This window comes from Nematostella vectensis, chromosome 8 (genome assembly GCF_932526225.1).
Source record: "Nematostella vectensis chromosome 8, jaNemVect1.1, whole genome shotgun sequence".
NCBI classification, from domain to species: Eukaryota; Metazoa; Cnidaria; class Anthozoa; order Actiniaria; family Edwardsiidae; genus Nematostella; species Nematostella vectensis.
In genome coordinates, this window is record NC_064041.1 from 6,755,954 (window position 1) to 6,777,094 (window position 21,141).

Consider the following 21,141-nt stretch of genomic DNA (forward strand, 5'->3'; position numbering starts at 1 on the left):
TCCTGATGAGTCTACTACATAGAAGTGCCAAGCTTGGTGCATGTCAATTAAAAAAGACCAGTCATGCCGCCATTTTATGCTCCCTCTCAATGGAGAGTCACACAAAGCATCCATTTCCATCGGCTAATTCAAAAACCAAGATATTTTCAATCAAATATCAGAGTTCATTCGTAGATTATTATTTAGAAGTTTCTTTGCAAATAAACCCCTGTATTTTCAATGATAAACAATAAAAAAGAAGTGGGTGATTGACGTTCTTTAATGATAAATTATCAGTGCCATAGCAAGCCTTGAAATATTGCGGGGGGGGGATGGTCGATACTAAGACATTAAGAAAATTTGGGGGCACAGCCACGCCCCTACTGGTCATTTCTTATACTAAATAAAATGCTGTGCATTTGCTTGATTGTTCGACTTATGTAAGGGATGGCACTTTTCCAGCTTGCACGAATTGTTTACCACCAATGACCAAAGATATGCGGACTCTGGGAACGAGATGTTGCATTCTGATCAGCTATGCTCCATACGATTTGGAAATAACGTAATACTGTCAAATGTCAACACTGAACTTGCGCCAATTTCTAGAAAGTTTCTCTCTTGTACTGTAGCCCACACATGTACCTTTTGGGTACCTATTTTTCATTTTGCATCCCTAAAAAAACATCTCCGCTCCTTATACGTTTAGTATATCATTCAAACATAACAGATTTGACAACTGCCTCTTTGAACGGAAACAAGAAATAAAAACATTACACCATTCAAAAACATTATAAATTATCGAACCAATGGTAATGGCCATGTTTCCCTCTGTGTTAAGAATAAAAGAATAATTTACACCATCATGATGATGGTGGTTATTCAATCCCCCTTTTTTGCCCTAAAAATTCTAGCTTGCGGGAATCTCTGATTGTCTTCATATTCGATATATATATTTTTTGCTTTGTCGCTAGCAACGAACAATTGAGTTAGGTCTCATAATTCTAAAAATACGATATCTAATGCATTACAACAAAATTACTTCTTTAAAATCAATGAAAACGTGCCTTTTATCATCTTAATAAGTTTAGAGAGCGCTTGTTGTTATTATTTTATGTGTATATATTTTCTTTTTATCATTCTCTTTTTTGTTTGACTAAACACCCGGCGTTGGTAATTAAAAGACTTGACAGACTGGATTATGAAATGAGTTGTGAAATACCTATGAATCATCGCTGTACTGTAAATCTAACCATTATTATCTTAAGAAAGCGCTAAAACTTCACAGGTCTGCTCATAGAGTCAATGTTCGCTGAAATGCTTCTATCGACTTTAAGTTTCCGCGTTTTGGCGCGCGACTGGTCCTTTTCAGCACAGTAACTTGTGAGTTGCATATTGTAACTGTGAGATAGAACATCCCTACTAGGCGATCCGTTATAGGAGTGTCGTCGAGGACTCCTCCCTCTGCTGGCATTGGCAATATATTTTCTTCCACTGACAGAGTATTTTGAGCTTGGACTGTTATTTTGAACAAATGATTCCGCGTTTTCGGGACACTCAAAGACATCATCTTCATCCGACTCGAGTCTTTGTTTCCTTGTAAATTTTCTTCCTTGGTCTGGCTTGAATTTCGTATGAGGTTTATTGACGGCAAAAAATTCGACAGTAGTAACATCAAATTCTTGAAATCTTAATTCTAAATGAAGCTCTCTTCTAGGACTAAGTACTTTCTCTTTTTCTTCCCTGTTCTTGGCATTTTTCCAAGAAACATCTTCTTTTTCGAACTGCGTAAGAACACTTTCTTCTTTGATACTCTGAAGTCTTCTGACAAATCCCCGCTGCTCAGTCATTCTTCTGTCGTTCACGCTTTCCCCCGTGTAAGAGAAAATTCTTCGTCGTGGTATCTGGAACTCGGCGTGGCAGAACAAATCTGGTAGGGTTTGCGCTGGTGGGCGAAAACTTCTCTGAATTGCTTTCGCTTTGGCCTCTTTTCTCATCTTTTTTCTGAAAACAACCTTTAAAAATGCCTGACGGAAGTTCTTATTATAAAAAGCATAGATCCATGGATTGTACACAGACGCAGATAATCCAACCCAAAAAGTGATAATCTCCGCGCCAGTAATCATTTCACGGTTCTTATCAAATAATAGAATTTTATTGGTCACGGAAAAAGGCGTCCAACTCAAAGTAAAGGCGACGACAACGGTGAGAAGAGACTTGATGACGTTGAGGCGTTGACGGTTTCTAGAATTTATGTTCGCTCCTTTGCTGTTCCAAACTCGTGCAACGATCTTGTAGTACAAGAAACAAACTACCCCTAGTGGGACGGCAAAACCAATCAAGCCTCGCGCGACGAGATAGCCATTGCCGAAAGAGTAGTCGCTCGAGGTCTCTCGGATCGCGCAGAACTCGACGACCTGCCCCTCATATAAGACCTTTCTTGTCTCTATCAAGTAAAAGTTTGGTATGGTCAGGAGAAGACTAAAGATCCAGCAAAAAGCTGCCATCTTTTTGGTAAAACTTGTTGTGATGATGTTCTTGAAGGGAACGCAAATGTGGAAATATCTGTCAACACACGTTGCAGTCAAGATTGCGACCGAGGCGGGTGGCAAGGCGTATTGAATAAACCGCACCAACTTGCAAGGAATGTTTGGGAAGTTGGTGAATACTGGAGCTGGCAGAGTTGAGAAGACGGTTAATGGAATCGAGACAAAGCAGACTAAAAGATCGGCATATGCTAGATTAAGCATGAAGAAGTACATGGACGATTGAGTGAATTTAGTCTTGTGAATAACAAAGCATACCAGACCGTTGCCCACAACACCGAGTGTAAATAACACGCTGGCAATAACAATTTCTGCGATGACTTCCACATGTGGTCTGCTTTCCAGTGGATAAGGGGGGAGGTTTATCCCTAACAGCCTTGTTATATTTGAAGCTTGAGCCAAGGTAGACACACTTGGTGATACCATTACTCTAGTCTCTCAGGCGTTTGGCGTTTGCGTCTTTTAGTTTCAGTATGGATTTTTGTCAGAAGATGTTACGGGCAATTCGCGAGGAATATTTTCCTAATTGCAATTCGTGTCTTATTCACTTGTTTTCAATTCTTTCAATAATAGAAGATGTTATATTCCCTTTATGATTACTGACGTCAAAAAAGAAATATCGCATATCAATTAGTGATGCGATTTTCTTAAATCCAGTGCACCATCTAGTTGAATTTTTCTCCTTAAATTCTTTGAAATGTCTTTGGTAAACTCACGGTTTTTCTCGGTCTTGGCTTTATGTGTTCAATAAAAAACTATATTTTCTAGACTTGCTGTTCATTAGGATTTCCCTTCCTAGCAAGCGCATCAGCATTTCACCTCTGTCACTGAAGACAGAACTCTGTGGAATCCACCACCATTGATAAGAGAATCTTGTTATAATCCTTTCTTAATCTTGCAATAGATCTCCAGAAATGTCTAGTGTTTGTCACTTGTTCAATTATAGCTCCACTTTCCACTGTTTTACTTTCGTCTATAACTGTGTCTTGTGTACCTTTTTATAAGCGACAGGTCACAAAGCAGATTATATTACATAACACCCATTGTTGAATTTATTCAGATAGCGTCGCTTTCATTTTTCATTAATTTTTTTTATTTAATCTGATTCTTCTACTTTAATCAATTACGAATGCCTGCTCTGTTGTTCAGATTTAACTGCTACTGTGATTAAACAACAATGGGGAATCAGTTCAAAATCTCATTGGATTTTCATTTCCATTTTCCGTCACTTTCGAGACGCACTTCTGCCATAGAGACTCGGCCCTGAGACTGGCTAAAATGACACCTTCCATTGAAGCTTTTTCATTTCATAAATCTCTATCTGAACATCATGGAGGCCTAGTGGCGATATACAATGCCGTTAATGATGCAACGTGAATTTTTTTCTTTATCAAAGCAAACTTCGGTGTTTAATGACGTTAAAGAGGAAAGTGACCAATCAGGGTGCGAATTCACCCGTTACTCTGGACAACATAGCAATTCGGAGGTTCTAGGTGATAATTAAAATTTTCCCATTGATTACATTCCCTTAAACAATTATAATAACCGCGCATTGATTATTTATAATCTGAACAATCATTTGTTCCCCCACTAAAGGCCAGAGGAAAGGAAAAAAATGAACATGACAAGTACTTCCCATAACAAACCTTTTAGAGGATGTTCGTTCCGGCTTTTCGGAGTTATGTTGAAATTATATTTAACTTCAGGGGACTTAAGAGGGCCGTCGCTTTAAAAAACCGTTTACGCGGGTGATTGCAAATTGGATTAAGATCTTGTTTGAGAAGGGCGTCCATAGAATGGCGGGGGTGAAGTTTTGCACGAAGTCCCATCACTTAGGCCGATCATTACATCGTACGACATGTGATTCAACCGGCCCGGACTGTAAATAGTGTGAAACAATCGCTGAATAGAATTATAATCAGTCAGCCTCTAATTGACATCTTTTGATCCTTTTTTACATCCTTTTACCAAAGCTTGGATGTTTAAAAATAGGTATAAATATATAAAGTCTGTGATCTGTTAAAAAATACGCTCCTGTTAGCAAGTGGAATAAGTCCTATACTATAAAACTAAATTTATTCTACAAAAAGCGGCTTAAATCTATTTAACATTCCTTTTTAGTTACACGATAATTTGTGCTAACGTGGTACCTTGAAAATGAAGCGTCTGTAGGATATTGTCAACAATTCATGAGTTCCCTGTGTAAGGAAAACCCTTTACATTGCCTAGCCACTAGTAGGTCGGTCAAGGGAGTCAACCAGTACAAGCTAAGAAGATCTGCTCCCATGAAACCGAAAATATGCAACACTAATCGCTTGTCAAATTTTGTTACTGTTAAGTATCTTGATAATGTAATGTCGTAATGTTGTAATCGCTTAGCTTGTGTGTGCTAATTACCTGTAGTTCAGTTTCTAACTACGAGGGGTATTTTAAATAAACAAATAAACAACTAACTGCGAGTGGTATTTTTAAATAAACAAATAAACAAATCTATCTATATGATACTATTTACTTGTGCTAATGTGGAACCCAGAAAATGTAACGTCTTTAGGATATGATAACATTTACTTGTGCTAATGTGGAACCCTGAAAATGTAACGTCTTTAGGATATGATAATAAGGGACAGGTCATAAAGTATAGGGGGTGGGGGTGGGCCATAAAATCAAATAACAGTAAGTTAGGTTTTAAGCCCCGTGCAAACTGCGCGCCAGTACCTGAATTTTCGCTTGACTGACTATAGGACAAAGAAAATGTCAAAATGGGAAATGGACTTTCTGACATTTCCTTTGTCTTGTTGTCAGCCGAGCAAGAATTCTCCCACCAATGCTGGCAGGTGCTGGCCCAGTTTGCACGGGGCTTTATGTGACCCACCCTACCTTATTTGCCCCATAATCCACGGCCCTTGTACTCCCTCACGGGGCTTTATGTGGCCCACCCTACCTTATTTGCCCCATAATCCACGGCCCTTGTACTCCCTCACGGGGCTTTATGTGGCCCACCCTACCTTATTTGCCCCATAATCCACGGCCCTTGTACTCCCTTTATTTTCCAACTCCACGATCAGAAAAAAAATGGCTATGTTCTTTTTGCAAAATCAAAGAGAACAATATTTCTAAATGAGGAAGTGCTGCCGGGATTTTATAGGTGTTGGTGGAGACGATGTGATTATGCAAAAACATTTCAGAAAGACTTATGCACAGGGCAGGCCAGGCTTCTGTTGGAAAGACTGAAACAGCAAGATGAGTTGAAGCCAGCTGACTTAAACAATATAAATTATTCAAAGGTCATTCTACAGAAGAGATAAAGTTGGCAAATAAACGAGGTCAATGGAAGAGGACAATGTGAAAATTTTCACAAATTCTGGATGGTTAGGAATGTGACACAAATTCAATAAAAGGAATGTGACACAAATTCAATGAAAAATGCCTGGGGGATTTTAAGCGTTTAAGGGTGTTGGGACATTTCTCTGAGGGCCGTTGCTAAGAAAACTTTCATATCAATATTTGGGTGACCTTCAAACCCGCTCGGTCAATCTCTGGGAGGCCTGGGTCTAAGGGCTTTTCAAGATTAGTGAGATGAAAATTTAACCAAGTTGTCAGGTTTTTTTGGACAAATTCTTGCCACGAGTCTCAAATTGACAGGAATCAGCATTTTTCACCATATTTTCTGGAGATCAGGGAGCGGGAAAACTTTAGCTCTTCTAAATATGGGCATCAATGACCATATAAGGCAATGCAAACGAAGGACACTATCCTTGGGGAATATGTTTGATATGGAAACGCTATAAATCCGCCAAATATTTGTGAAATAAAATGAATTTAGGTATAGCGTCATTGTTTATCAATGTTTAAATTTTGATGACGTCATCAGGCGGTGACGTCATCGCATGACGTCACAACAAAAAATTCTATAATCTTTGCTGTTGAAGTATCTGCAATGATAAATGTAGTTTCATAATATTATTTGTGAGAGTACCTGCAAAGTTACGTATGCGTTTTGGATTCTGCCAAATAATAAAATTTTCGCACATTTTCAATTTTTTTTCCACTCTTTTTTAATAATTTCTTAATAATAATAATTTTAATAATATCGGAAAAGCGATACGTAGTTTTATGGACGACAACGAGGTGAATATTCTTTGCCTAAAAAAAAATCCGCGATCCACCTACTCTTCTCAAAGATTATAGAGTTGGAAACGCAAACCGGAAATAGAATTATATACGCATGCGCAATTGAGTATTGCGATAAAGCCTGGTTACAAATGCGAATGTTGTGAAAGAATTTTGTTATCAACAGTGAAATATGCATTGAAACAACTTTTGTTTGCTTAAATCAGCACTTCAGGTCGCTAAGTAGGTGCCCTAGGTTAAAAATCATGCTCGCCTTTTTTGTTTTACAATATTTACTATTTTATTACGTTTTTCTCGCCAGTTTCGGCGTTTGTTTTCGAAAATAGGAATTGTCGCGCGCGCGTAAATTATTTTCCCGCCATTTAATTTCCCCGCCTGAAAGTGCGAAGTTCCCGGATGATCGCGCGCGCGCCTAACAACCGAATCGCTAAGTAATGAGAAATGTCCCAACACTCAGAAGTCCTTGCGAACAATAGAAGAACTGAGAGAAAAACATCGCAGTGTGTACCCATCACAATCTATGGTCAGTGGAGTGTCGACAACCAAAAAAAAAATTAACGAAATCAAAAAAAGGGGAAAAAAAAATGTGCAAGCGTATACCCCTTAAAGTGTCATGTTCATGTAAGTATGGGGATATCATGAAGAGGCAATTTCAAAATTGGGAAAGAGAGACAAGTGGGTAAAGTTGTTAATTTCAACACAAATTATCACAATTGTGCACAAGTAAACACTTGAAAACTGCTTTGATAAACAGTAAAACAGAAGATGAGATGGTAGAGGTCTGAAAGCTGATTTATTTCCATTGAGATTTTAACGACTACAAGAAACTGTTGTTGCTGATTGTTAATTGCTGTGTTTTTAAAATTACACAGCTTAATCACTGTTAGTGAAAAAAAAAAACAGCATAATTTTTGGGCCCACCCCTTGTTGCTGGCCCAAAAGCATTAGCCCAGCCCTACTTTTTTACCGCCCCCCCTCCCCCCCTGTACTTTACGACCAGTCCCTAATTACTTGTGCTAACGTGGTAGTCTGAAAATGTTGCGTCTTTATTCATTAAAAAATTATAATGGCTTACATCTGTCATAATAATCTGCGCACAGGTCTACCAATATTAGAGGCCTGGAGCGCAGCTGCTTAAATATCTGATCTATACTTCACCATAGGTTGTAAAACATAATAAAGTCGATGTTAACACTCTTTGTCATTGCGGAGCCATTTTCAATCAAGACATTACCATTTTTGAGAAGGGACAAATATGCACGGTTCGTCAAGTCTCTCTATATATTCAATACTGGCATATATAGTATTTAAAGTTTGAGTGTTACTAAATCTTGTTCGTCAAGTCACTATATTCAATACTGGTATATATATAGTGTTTATGATTTGAGTGTTTCTACAATCTTGGATATAAAATGTTAGATTTTTTTCGGAATACTTAAGAATTTGTGTTTTCAACTAAATTTGAGCCCCCCCCCCCCCCATAAATAAATGTTGTTTATGAGCGGCGTTTATCCTTGATGACCTTCTAAGCAACATTGTCTTGGGGGGAGAGGGTGCCTAAAAACGTTTAAATGTGTTCATTTTATTTAAAGAATTCCCTTCAACTTTTGCACAAGATTGTAGTTTTATGTTTCTACCTTTGTTTGAAAATGGCAGCGCAAGAGTAAATGAAAATAAAATGATTTTCTACGCTAGCACGGCCCTCAGGTGATAAAAAGTGTGGACTACAATGTGTGAAAAATAAAACTGGATGGAAAAGCAAGAGATTTGGGTTTTACATGAGGTCGTTAAGAAAATGTTGAACAACGAAGCGTCTAGAATTGGATTAATGACTTGAAGCAATCAAGCGGGAGCTGTGAAATAAGTGATAAAACAAATTCCCAACAACATGTCAAAACAATATGCCAGTGAGAATAAACATAAAAGGCGCAGCAAGAATGTAGATTATGTGAAACTACAGCGTGACATGTATGAGATGACACAGGCCTGTGTTGCATCACATTGAAGTCGAAGTGATGTAATAATCACGAGAGGGCCCCTTCTCTATAAGCATGTCGGGTAATAATAATCCGATCGGTTACACAGCAAATAATATGCGTACATTTGTGGTAAAACTCAGCTCGCCAGAATTGGCGTCAATATTGTCTTAGATTTGGTCGTTTTGTTCATAATTATTGTCTACCTAAGAGGCAGACATTCTTCAGCATTCGTATGACAATGTTCAACAGCAGCAATGCCGATCTTCAGATTAGATCAGTCCATTTCGGAGATTTTCTGTGCCTCCGTACACCTTACCGAATTTCACGTCCAACGTACCCTAACTATGTCTGAGTTGACTGAGATACGAGGGACGGGATTTCTATCGGGCTGTTTACCATAATTGGTGTCTATGCCCTTATATGGCATTAATTTGATGTCCATATATTGTCAGCACCATTCACTTGCGTCGTCCTCCTCTAAGCCATATATATCATATGGACTTTGTCCCTTTTTCACCGCCTGCTCAAGCTCCTCGTTGATTCGCACGATCATGTCGTCGTAGTACTTGTCGTCACGTGGTTGATCACGTGGTCTTTCACGTGACCGGTCACGTGATTGCGTGGGGTTTGGAGCTTGGGGTTTATGGCCGTCACGGCCTGTCCGCACGGTGTCTCTGCTAGCACGGTGGACGGAACTATGATCTGTAACGGCGGTGATAGGTAGTTAGGGTTAATAACAGCTTAGTGGGGATCGATTAAACAGTAGATAAGTAACGGTTTTTATTTATTCATTTATGGAATAAAATTTAAATTAATTCCACCAGTTATACTGGTGCGGAAGGCACAACAGAGCTAGGCTCCAAACCAAGTACCCCCTTGAGTGTATTGTTAGTAAGCATTGTAAGCACTTTCACTGGGGGTGGTCACTAAGTCCCCAGTGGCTAGTGAGGTTCGATTATAGGTAACTGAGGTGATTATAATGATAATGATGATGGCTATAGTTGTGCGATGCTGATGGTAATAGTGTTGGTTTGTGACTGTGATAATGGTAGGGACGACCATGTTGATGGTGATGATAATGACGGGGGAAATGTTAGGCAGATTAGGATCATTTTTTTATTTAAGGTATCAACAATTATTCATAAAGTATTTATATCAGTGTCACTGGGAAATGTAAATGTTTAAAAGGGGAGGCGCGAAAAAAATCAAAATTTACAGTAAAAGTTTAGTTTATTTTAAAGTACCGAATTGAAGATCATGTTTATGCATGGCTTAACCCAGTTTACCATCCTACCTATAGTACGGTGAGGGTCATTTTTACGCTTCCTCTGTGGATTAGGGCTGCCCGTGGACGTAAGGTATGCCATTGGTATCACAGGCCCGTTCATCCCTTTTTCCTCTTTCCGTGCTTGTCCATTCCGTAGCGACGGGGAGCTGGCAGGGTTGAGGTTATCTCGCAAGATTGACTAGTGCGATAGTTACACAGTCAGCTTTAGTTTTTAGATGTTTAAATGATTCAGTTATGTTCAGTTGACTATGAGTTATTGTATCAGTTTATAATATGCTGTAGGGTCGCCCCCGTATGTCTGGTCTTTCCTTGGTTCGAGGCGACGCGGACGTGCTTGTTGGGTTTTCCAGGTGCTGTTTGTTAATGCAGCGCCAGTATTGCGTGACGTACATGAGCGCTTATGCCCACAGTACAAAGATCACGTCACCGCACCTCACGGGAAAGACCCTACGACCTTCAAGATCAGGGTTTAGCCCTGGTATGTTATACATAGGTTATTTGTTAATAGAGGGATTAACAACTTTTTTCAAACTGTATGGAATCTTTATCCAATGTTTAGGTTTCATGCAAGTACAGACCCAGTTCACATTTTGCTCTTTTCTTTATACGTTATCGCTCCGATGAAAGCTTATTCTTTTAAGTTAAAAACAAACTTTATTGACTTCAGGGCGCTCGATATAAGAGTGGAGTTTTAGTGGAATTGACCTAGTAAACCAAATAAATAATAAAAAATAAGAAGGACAATTATGTATGAAGGGTAAGGTGGTCTAGAGGTGGTCATGTGACTAGCGCAATACGTTATCAATGAGTATTTTGTCACGAATTTTACCATGGGATCATAAAGCGAAACTGAAATCACTATAATGAAAAGCAAAGTATGGCTCTCTCGGACAACAGCAACAAAGAAATGAGCAGCAACAGATACGACAGATGCAGCAATAACAATAACAACAACAGATACGACAGATGCAGCATTACCGGTAACAAGAGCAACAACAGATACGACAGATGCAGCAACAACAATACCAATAACAACAACAAATACGACAGAAGCAGCAACAGAAGCTACAATAACAACAGATACGACAGAAGCAGCAGCGAGGTAGCAACATCATAAAAAACAACCCTCTTATTGCACGGACGTTTTAGCACCAACAAAAGACACAGCTCTCACAGTTTTTCTGATTAAAACAATTACCTCCGACATCTCAATATCTCCGTTCGCTTGAGAACTCCAGCTATGCGACCGCGCTATCGAGTTAGCCACTAAAGAGGAGGAGTGGTCACTAGACTTCTTGGACACCGGCTTCCTCGGTATACTACATCAGAAGAAAGAAAATGGGGGTACACATTTCAGTTAACATCTGGCTGAGTTGTACATCTATTGAAAAAAGGATGCACTCGAGAATCCACGTGTCGTACGCACGTGTATCAAATATAATCATAAATAAAACGAGTCCAGGTTTATTAAAGTTTTGCTTTCATATTTAAGTTCTTCCAAACATCCATATAATTTTTAGAACATACATGTTCAGTATTTAAGTTACTGTAGATTTTCCGCGGCATTCCGCATCCAGGACTTTTCCTTTTTCGCACGCGTGTGGAGATTGTCCACGCTTACAAAAACCATCGACCTATAGGTCGTGCTCTTTGTTAAAGAGAGATGACTCCTTTTTACGTAAGCAAATGGTTGCGAAATTCATGCAAAACAGAGAACAAGAAAAGTGCAACAAGGCGATCGAATTTCTTGCGAAAAATACCCAGACCTGTTCTCGTTGGGTTCTTCCGATGTCCGGCTCCGAAGTCTTGGCGACAAGAAGTTCTGGTCGTACGAGTCAGTCTCGGATGGAGCCGAAATGCGATCGCTGTGACGACCTTTACCACGAATCGAGCCGACGATGCGACGGAGTAAGCCGCTCTGTAACAGAAGAGAAATAAATTATGGATTATAACTGTAGCCTTTCATTCACGGTAAATGGGAGAGATCGATGACTGAACATCCAAAGAGCAAAGTTCACCAGAGAACGCCTGACAATTAATCATAAGTGTAGAAGTTTAATGGTACTCACCTGAAAACCACTGTCTTCCTTTTTCTTGCTGTATTTGTAATTCTCGTGAATGAGCTTCGCGCAGTAGATCTTCCCTATCGTCATCTGCTGACTGCTGAGGACTGGAAAAAAAAATGTCATGTTGGATGAGAAGCTTGAACCATCACCATCACCATCACCATCACCATCACCATCACCATCACCATCACCATCACCATCACCATCACCATCGCCATCGCCATCGCCATCGCCATCGCCATCGCCATCGCCATCGCCATCGCCATCGCCATCGCCATCGCCATCGCCATCGCCATCGCCATCGCCATCGCCATCGCCATCGCCATCGCCATCGCCATCGCCATCGCCATCGCCATCGCCATCGCCATCGCCATCGCCATCGCCATCGCCATCGCCATCGCCATCGCCATCGCCATCGCCATCGCCATCGCCATCGCCATCGCCATCGCCATCGCCATCGCCATCACCATCACCATCACCATCACCATCACCATCCCCATCCCCATCCCCATCACCAACACCAACACCAACACCAACACCATCACCATCATCATCACCATTATCATCACCATTGCTATTGCTATCATATTATCGATCATCAGCATATATTTACCATCGTCATCATCAACCAATTACCAGTATTGTCGCGCTCACCGCCGTCACCGCCCCAATAGTTATCATCACTGCATTGTTATTTTCCTCGTCCTCATTAAAATCATTGTCATCATCAGAACCAAAATCTTTTCAAAATCACTTTCGCCTTCTTTTTTGCTATCATATCAATCAATCTCATTTTGGAAACAGTCGTTTTTCTAGCTTGGTCTGTCAATTCCTCATTACGAAATTGTTTTATTCGTGTTCCGTTGACTACCATCTAAGCCCTACTGCGCATGGCCTGGTAACTAGCGAATTCAACAGGTATACCATAAAATCATTAAACACAATTGTACACTAATCAGCAACTATAACAACAAACATTTAACACAACTTTAGACTAAACAGCAACTTTAACTCTAAGTCAGTTTCAAATAACAAAGTTTATGACTGGCATTTAAAAGTCACTACGTAGTAAATTATGACTAAGCATTGATCAGCCTTTGTGGAGGCTTCGCAACTCGTCCTGATCGTGTGACTACTGGTTCTTTAAGTACAAGTGCCGTGGCGTCTAATGGACCTGGAACACTTGGTTCTGGTGCTGGACTGCAGGTAGACATTCCTGAAGACTTTGTTGCTTTATGGCTTGGCTCTGGAGCAGAATGGTCTTGTGCAGCTGATAGGTCAGGTTGAGCGTCTCGCAAATGAACCCGATTTCTGCGATACGTCCTGCCATTGACTTGTACTACGTAACTGCGTGGCGTTGTTGCCATGGAAACCACTGTCCCTGCCTTCCAATTGCTATGAGCCTGTTGTGAACGCACCTTCACTCTTATTGGTTGACCAACAACAAGACTAGGCAATGACTTCGCTGTGCGATCATGATAGTGTTTGGCCTGCTTGCGCTTTTGGATGATCTGTTCTGTCACCGCTGCCTGTACTTCGGGCTTGTACAGGGCCTGGCTGCAAGGCAACATAGACCTGGTTCGGCAAGACATAAGTCGTTGTGCTGGTGAGCTGGATGTTCCTGGTGTTGGTGAGTTTCTCCATTCCAATAGTGACTTCCACAGGTCTATGCAGTCTTTCTTGGCCTTGATGATGATTCTCTTCATAATCTTCACGCCCAACTACACCTTCGCGTTAGACTTGTGGTCATGAGGACTTACAGTTACGTGATATATTTCCCATGCCTTGGTGAACTCTTGGAATTCCTGTGAACTGTAGTTGGTTCCATTGTCTGATATAATCGGTTTCATCTACTGGATGAGAGTTTTAGATGACATGTTTTGGAGCTGAACTAGTTCTATGTAGTCAGAGTACAGATCTACTAGGACCAAGTAGTGTTCGCCTTTCACTTTCAGGCAATCACTGGCAACTGCTTGCCATGGTAGCTGAGGTATAGGATGTGTCATCATTGGCTCTTTCTGCTGTGCTGGTTGAATTTGTTGACAGGTGGAGCATCGCTGTACTGCTTCTGTAAGGTCTGCTGACATGCCTGGCAAATACATGATGTCTCTAGCTGTATTTGTAGTGTAAACCTAGGTGTGACGCATATGCTCGTGTTGTCATCTCGGTTCTCATCCTTGTTCCCCTGAAGGCAAATCCGTTCTGAGTTGATATTTCATCTCTGTGTGGCCAGTATTCACTAATACAAGTGGGAACTTCAGCTTTGTTGTCTGGCGAACCTTGCTTGGCGACTGTCATCAAGGTTTGGAGTGAGGGGTCTTTGGCTGTCTCTCGTCTGATGTTGTCAAGTCGTTCGTCAGTCACAAACAGCGACTCCTGCATGTCGATATCTTCTATTTCTTCTCGTATCTTCTCTTCTTCACTTATCTGAAATATCTGATAGGCTGGTGTGCCTGGACGTGCATGGTTGGGCGATAGTGATGCGCGGGATAGGGTATCACTAAGATACATCGTGGGCCCAGGCTTGTACTCTACAGCAAGCAAGAATTTCTGTAGACGCAGTCGCATTCGCTGCAGACACTTGTGGCAGGTAAGGATGGCTTCTTGAAGATCTTGACGAGGGGCTTGTTATCTGTAAGGACTCTAACATTCTCTTTGCCTAGAATGTAGTGTTCCAAACGTTCAGTTGCATACATGATTGCTAAGTACTCTCTCTCTATTGGAGCATAGTTGCGCTCAGTCTGAGTGAGAGCTCTAGAGGCATAGGCAATGGGGTGTCCCTCTTGTGTAATGACTGCCCCCAAGCCTACGTTGGAGCTGTCACTTTCAATAGTTACCTCTTTGTTGACATCATAATAGTATAATACCGGTGCTTTGGTGATCATCATCTTGATCTTCTCAAAGGCTTCCTGGTGCTGTGGCAGCCAGTCAAACACTGCGTCCTTGTCAGTCAGACGTCGGAGAGGTTCTGTAACCGTGCTTAGCTGAGGAAGCAATTTGGACAAGTGACAACACCAATGAGGCGCTGGACGCCCGCAATATCAACAGGCTGCGGCATCTCACAGATGGCTTTCACTTTTTCTGGTTCAGCAGAGATTTCGTCTGCGCTGAGGACATATCCTAAGAAGGTAACCCTTTCCAACTTGAATTTGAGCTTCTTTGGGTTGAGCTTCAGGTTGTGTTCTCTGCATCTATCCAGTAGGTCTTTGAGAGCTGCATCATGAAATGCTATTGCTTCTTCTTCTGTTTCACCCGTTCCATTGATAATGATGTCATCATGGACTGCTGCGATGTTTGGAAAGCCTTCAATACATTCATTGATTCTGCGCTGAAACTCCCGCTGGAACTCGGGACTTGATCCCGAATGGCATTCGTAACGACCTGTAACGGCCATAAGGTGTCCAGAATATTGTAAGCTTGATGTCTCGTCCAAGACAACTTGCAAAAATTCATCTTTTGCATCGACTCTTGAGAATACCTTGGCATTGGTCAGTTTGGGTGACCGTCAATAATTGGAGTTGGATAATGGTTTCTAATTATGGCCTTGTTCAACTCCGATGGGTCTAGGCATATTTGTAGCTTGTTTGGTTGTCGGACTACCACCATGCTACTTATCCATGGCGTAGTAGTAACTTTAGCGATTACTCCCATTTCCACAAGATCCTCAATCTTCTTCTTCAACTCATCCTGTACTGGGATAGGGACACGCCTGGGAGTGTTCTGCTTGGGTTTCATATTTGGATCTGTTTCTATGTGGTATGTATTTGCTGTGCAGTGAAGCTTGACTTGCCCCATGGGTTTGATGGTTGACTGATTGTAGGCTCGCAGTTCAGTTTGGTTCTGCTCGGGTTGCTTCTTGGTCAGCTTATTGTAGTCGTTAAGGGATAGTGTGCTGCATGTTGCCCCGGTATCAAGCTGAAATTTGATTGACTGCCTGGCCGTCTCATCTTCTGTCACAGCTAACACTTTTGCAAAATACTGCCTTTTCTTCTGGTTTGACTGAATGATACACAGGCTGTTTTTGCTGGAGAATTCATCATCATCGACACTGAATGAGCTCTCCTCTAGTTGGTGTACGTTTTGTTTACCTCTTCTAGTCTGCTTGTCTGGCTTCTGTTGAGGCTGGCTCGCCTTATGATCTTGACGAGTGGACATGCAAACTCTAGCGAAGTGATTCTTCTTGCTGCATTTACTGCAGACCTGCCCAAATGCTTTGCATTTTCCAGCGGCATGGCTGTCACCACAGTACTTGCAGTCTGTGATCTGCCTCGACTTTGATTTGGACTTGTTTTGCTTCGTATAGTGGACGGTCTCAGTTGGCCCCATTTTGTGAAGCTTTTGTCTATCTACCATTTTACTTGTGCGACAAATGTTTATTGCTTCTAGGTCTTATTTTTTTTTCTCTTAGAAGGCGTTCTCGGGTGTCACTGTTGTTAACCCCAAATACAATCCGGTCCCTTAACATTTCATTCTCAAGAGTAGTGTACTTGCATGTGGCAATGTGATCTCTGAGTCTGTTCACGAAACGGTCAAAGCTTTCACTGGGCTCTTGGACGGTGCAAAAGTACAAGTACCTCTCATATATAATGTTCCTATTGGACTGGAATTCCTCACCTAATTTCTCCAGAATAGACGTGGAAGACTTTCGTTCATTATCGGTGAGGGGCAAATTCTTGTAAATTTTGTAGCAATCTTTGCCCATGAATCTCAAGAGAGACGCTACCACGATTGCATCCGATTTCTTGTTTAATTCCGTCGCGATAATATAGTTTTCCCAGCTGTCTTTGAATATTTCCCAGTTGAGGGCCATATCTCCCTGCATTTCGAGGGGTTGGGGCGTTGGAAGTGACTTTGCCATGTTGAGAAGATCCAATGCGATCTGTAAAATCCAAGATGGCGGCTATATGTAGTCGGCAAATGTGCCGAAATGATTGCCAAAATCACTATACAGATGCAAATAAATGTCCGTTGCATATGAATTGAACACATCTCATTCTTGCCCTCTTGGCTTGCTGGGAGGCCTTTTTGGTTTGCAAAATCCCGCTTCTTACACCTTGTTTTATTCGTGTTCCGCTGACTACAAGCTAAGCCCTGCTGCGCATGGCCTGGTAACTAGCAAATTCAACATGTATACCATGACATTATATACCATATTTGGAAAGTACGCGTTAATAACTTTTTCGCTTTTTTGTCGCCCTAAAACTGTGTACCTAAAAAAATTTCCACTTAAACTTGCAGGAATTGAAACAGGCCCAGGCCCCAGTGTTTTTAGAACATAACAGGTTTCCCTCGCGCTCGCCCAAGGCTCTTTCTAAACCATTAAGAAAAACGACTGCCATTGATTGACATGCTTTCTCGTCATCATCACTAATCACATAATTCTGTTGTCTCTGACCTGATTGTTTGGGTATGAGTTTGTCCAGCACTTTGGGCGAGGTAGAGTTGGGCCAAAGTCTACTAATGAGCTTCCGCAGTTCCGTGTCATTCGCGTTCATGTTTCCCCGGAGCTTGATGTTGAGTGAGATGCGGATGAGTGCAAACAGAGTCGTGCTGAAGGTGACTTTCCCGTTCTCATCCAGTGGCATGTTCATCTTGATGAGACGCTAGACGCAAAGACCACAATTAACTATTAGACTCAATGGGGTTAACCGCTAACCGTAAAACGGGAAAAAAATAAGCGTTAAGGGTAAATTCGAGAAAAATAAATACCGTTAAACCGTAATAAAGATGGTTAAGGTAATCGCAAAAATCGCTTATTGTTCAATCTTTAAACGTGTAAACCGCCTATTTTAATATAGTAAAACCGTCAACAAAAGTGGGCGTTTGAGAAATAAAAGAAGAGAAGCTCCAATATAAAGCTCTGTGCTCTTTCATTGTTTGAATATAGAAGAATAGCTTTTGGCTCCTTAAGGCGCCCGGTCATCAGGGAGAGAGTTACAAGAGGGGGGTCATTTGGGAGGGAGAGGAAGTTACTAGAAAGGTGTCTTCTAGGGGAGAGGGGGTTACTAGAAGGGATTTATTTGGAAGGATATTGAGGTTACTAGAGGGGGTTACTAGAAGGGGTTCACTTAGCATGTTAATTAGGGGTTTACTAGAAGGGGTTCACTTGGTATGTTAATTAGGGGGTTACTAGAAGGGGCTGATTTGAGAGGGGAATGAGGTTAATAAAGGGGGGTCATTAGAGAGGGGAATAAGGTTACTAAAGGCGGGTCATTAGGGAGGGGAATGAGGTTACTAGAAGGGGCTCATTTGAGAGGGGAATGAGGTTACTAGAGGGGGGACATTAGGAAGGGGAATGAGGTTACTAAAGGCGGGTCATTAGGGAGGGGAATGAGGTTACTAGAAGGGGCTCATTTGAGAGGGGAATGAGGTTACTAGAGGGAGGTCATTAGGGAGGGGAATAAGGTTACTAGAAGGGGCTCATTTGAGAGGGGAATGAGATTACTAGAGGGGGGTCATTAGGGAGGGGAATGAGGTTACTAGAGGGGGGTCATTAGGGAGGGGAATGAGGTTACTAGAGGGGGGTCATTAGGGAGTGGAATGAGGTTACTAGAGGGGGGTCATTAGGGAGGGGAATAAGGTTACTAGAGGGGGGTCATTAGGGAGGGGAATGAGGTTACTAGAGGGGGGTCATTAGGGAGGGGAATGAGGTTACTAGAGGGGGGTCATTAGGGAGGGGAATGAGGTTACTAGAGGGGGGTCATTAGGGAGGGGAATGAGGTTACTAGAGGGGGGTCATTAGGGAGGGGAATGAGGTTACTAGAGGGGGGTCATTAGGGAGAGGAATGAGGTTACTAGAGGGGGGTCATTAGGGAGGGGAATGAGGTTACAAGACGGGGGTCATTAGGGAGGGGGTTACTAGCGGAATATTTTCAGAATGTGTTGTGCCTCCTTTGGGAATGAAGAGGGGGTAGCTTTAGTTGAAGCTGGGTGAGGCGAACGATGATTTAGAGTAAATCATATATCCAAGTACCTTGTATCCCACTATTCGTGGGCACTTCTTGCCGAAGCCTACAGGTGGCGACATGCTGCACATCATCTTATAAACTTCACTGTGATGGATGAATCCACTGCAGATGGTAACAAACAACTATTATAAATATGTCAGAAAGTAACAGCTACAGTGATATTAATTTCCATAACTAAAAGACCTCAACACAGACATTATATATGAACGCCGATATGAAAACAGAGTTGATTCTCTGGCGCTTCGAGCAAAAAATGAGGGCTACCCCAAGAAATGTTTGTGATACATTTAATTTTCGAGGAAGCGTTCAACGACAACAACAAATAATTAAATCGAATCTTGACTTCACCCCCGGATGAGAGCAATAAACGAGGTGAAGTACAAGCTGGTATAATAACATGGATGGGGTATCGCAAACAAACCAAGGAGGGAGCATTCGTAGGAATAGAGACATTTACTTACGTGGCAGCAGGATCGTACTCAGACCACACGCGGACAAACTCGTCCAGATGGTGAGGGCCTAGGATGGACTCGTCTCGCGTCAGGTACTCGAAGTTGTCCATGATGACCGCAACAAAAAGATTCAGCATCTATAAAAATAAATATATCCTATTATTATTTTAATACATTGTGAATAATAATCACCAGAATAAGTAAAAAAAATAAGGAGAATAAACTTTCAACACTTATGCTTTGTGGTCGAGATCTAGCGGCTCATACATCAGAGAAATTATTTGTGTACAGTCATCTCTCGACTGGTCATTTCCTTATAATTATTTATATATCTATATATTTATATATATATTTTTTTTTGGGGGGGGGGGGGGGGCAACGGCCCTGTACATTCAAATCATTTATGTGCTCAAAAGCAATCATATGCCTGCGAACTCTATATTCACTCACCAGAAACATGCAGAGAAAAATAAAGGAGCAAAAGTAGATGATTGCGAGCGGTGTTGAGCCACACCCAGTAGAAATACCGGCCAACTTATCGCACTTGGCGTCCGAAAAACATGCGGTCATCACTAGGTGCCAGTCCTCTCCGGTCGCCGCTCTGTAGAATATAGATATAATTAGAACCTCCCAGAAGGCCTCCCCATGCAGTCACACAAGCCGCTATGGCCACGGTCAAACAGCCCCTTCAAGACGTCACGCCATTCCATCCCTTTTTTATAGTCATGCAAGCCTCCTCATACAGTCACACAAGCCGCTATTGGCCATGGTCACACAGCCCCTTCAAGACGTCAAACCTTTCCATCTCTTTTTTATAGTCACGCCAGCCTTCTAATGAAGTCACACAAGCCTCCTCAGGCAGTCACGCATGCCTCCCCATACAGTCACACAAGCCGGTATGGCCACAGTCAAACAGCCCCTTCAAGACGTCACGCCATTCAAGATTATTTACAACCACGCACCTTCTCGTGCATTTACAACCATGCAAGCCTTCTCGGCCTTCGTCACACAACATTTTCAAGAAGTCACACAACTCATTCCAGGTTGTCACACAAGCCTTCTTATACAGTCATTCAAGTATTCAAATGCAGTCACGCATGCCTCCCCGGCGAAGGTTACACAACCAGTTCAAGACGTCACACAACGCACTCTAGGCAAGCTTTCCTTGTTAAGGTTAGGTTAAATGCAAAGTGCATACCGTTCAGGGAGAGGCTTACCTGAATAACCCTTGTAAAGCTTGGAAGATGTCTCTAAAGTTATTATGCGAGTTTATTTCCGTATCATCGTCAAGCGCGATCTTGCCGAAAAGCTGGAAATTAAAAAAGGAAGTTCTTTCTCAGATAACGCATTTGAAGCATGGAAAAGTACACTGTGTGTCTTAAGAGCCTCTGTCAAAAAACCATTGTAGCCCTTCTTCTTGGGGTGTAGCTTACCTTCCCACCTACCCTCCTCTACCCTCCCCTCCCCTTCCCTCCCTTCCACCCCACCCCCCTCAATGTGACAGTGTACAAGAAGAACTAAGTGCAACCCCACTATTCCGAACGACTTACCTGCATCCCGATGACAGCGAACATGAAGAACTAAGTGCAACCCCACTATTCCGAACGACTTACAAGCATCCCATTTACAGCGAACATGACGAACTAAGTTCAACCCGCCTATTCCGGACGGCTTACCTGCATCCCGATGACAGCGAACATGAAGAACTAAGTGCAACCCCACTATTCCGAACGGC

General features: G+C 41.9%; 2 protein-coding genes across 6 annotated transcripts in view; both read right to left on the reverse strand.

The window, feature by feature from the left end:
- Positions 1–600: 600 nt before the first annotated feature.
- Positions 601–7,596, reverse strand: LOC5515272 (somatostatin receptor type 5). The gene has a single exon (XM_048731049.1). It carries the CDS (start codon positions 2,946–2,948, stop codon positions 1,251–1,253), a length of 1,698 nt encoding a protein of 565 aa, XP_048587006.1. The 5' UTR covers positions 2,949–7,596; the 3' UTR covers positions 601–1,250.
- Positions 7,597–7,678: 82 nt separating this feature from the next.
- The window catches only part of LOC5515227 (voltage-dependent N-type calcium channel subunit alpha-1B-like), a 51,460-nt gene continuing 37,997 nt past the window's right edge, over positions 7,679–21,141 (reverse strand). For 4 of the 5 annotated variants that reach the window (XM_048731047.1, XM_048731044.1, XM_048731045.1 and 1 more), the window contains 10 exons: positions 20,624–20,715; positions 19,857–20,007; positions 19,416–19,543; positions 18,960–19,056; positions 17,382–17,589; positions 11,990–12,090; positions 11,687–11,838; positions 11,119–11,239; positions 9,927–10,098; positions 7,679–9,334 (listed from right to left, as the gene is read on the reverse strand). In XM_048731047.1, coding sequence (XP_048587004.1) covers positions 9,081–9,334; positions 9,927–10,098; positions 11,119–11,239; positions 11,687–11,838; positions 11,990–12,090; positions 17,382–17,589; positions 18,960–19,056; positions 19,416–19,543; positions 19,857–20,007; positions 20,624–20,715 — 1,476 coding nt within the window. In that variant the 3' untranslated portion in view covers positions 7,679–9,080. The remainder of the gene's footprint in view (positions 9,335–9,926; positions 10,099–11,118; positions 11,240–11,686; positions 11,839–11,989; positions 12,091–17,381; positions 17,590–18,959; positions 19,057–19,415; positions 19,544–19,856; positions 20,008–20,623; positions 20,716–21,141) is intronic. The other variant, XM_048731048.1, reaches the window with a different exon arrangement.

Bases quoted from the DNA above. Each gene is read 5' to 3' on its own strand.
- LOC5515272 (XM_048731049.1), bottom strand. From the start codon at position 2,948: ATGGTATCACCAAGTGTGTCTACCTTGGCTCAAGCTTCAAATATAACA.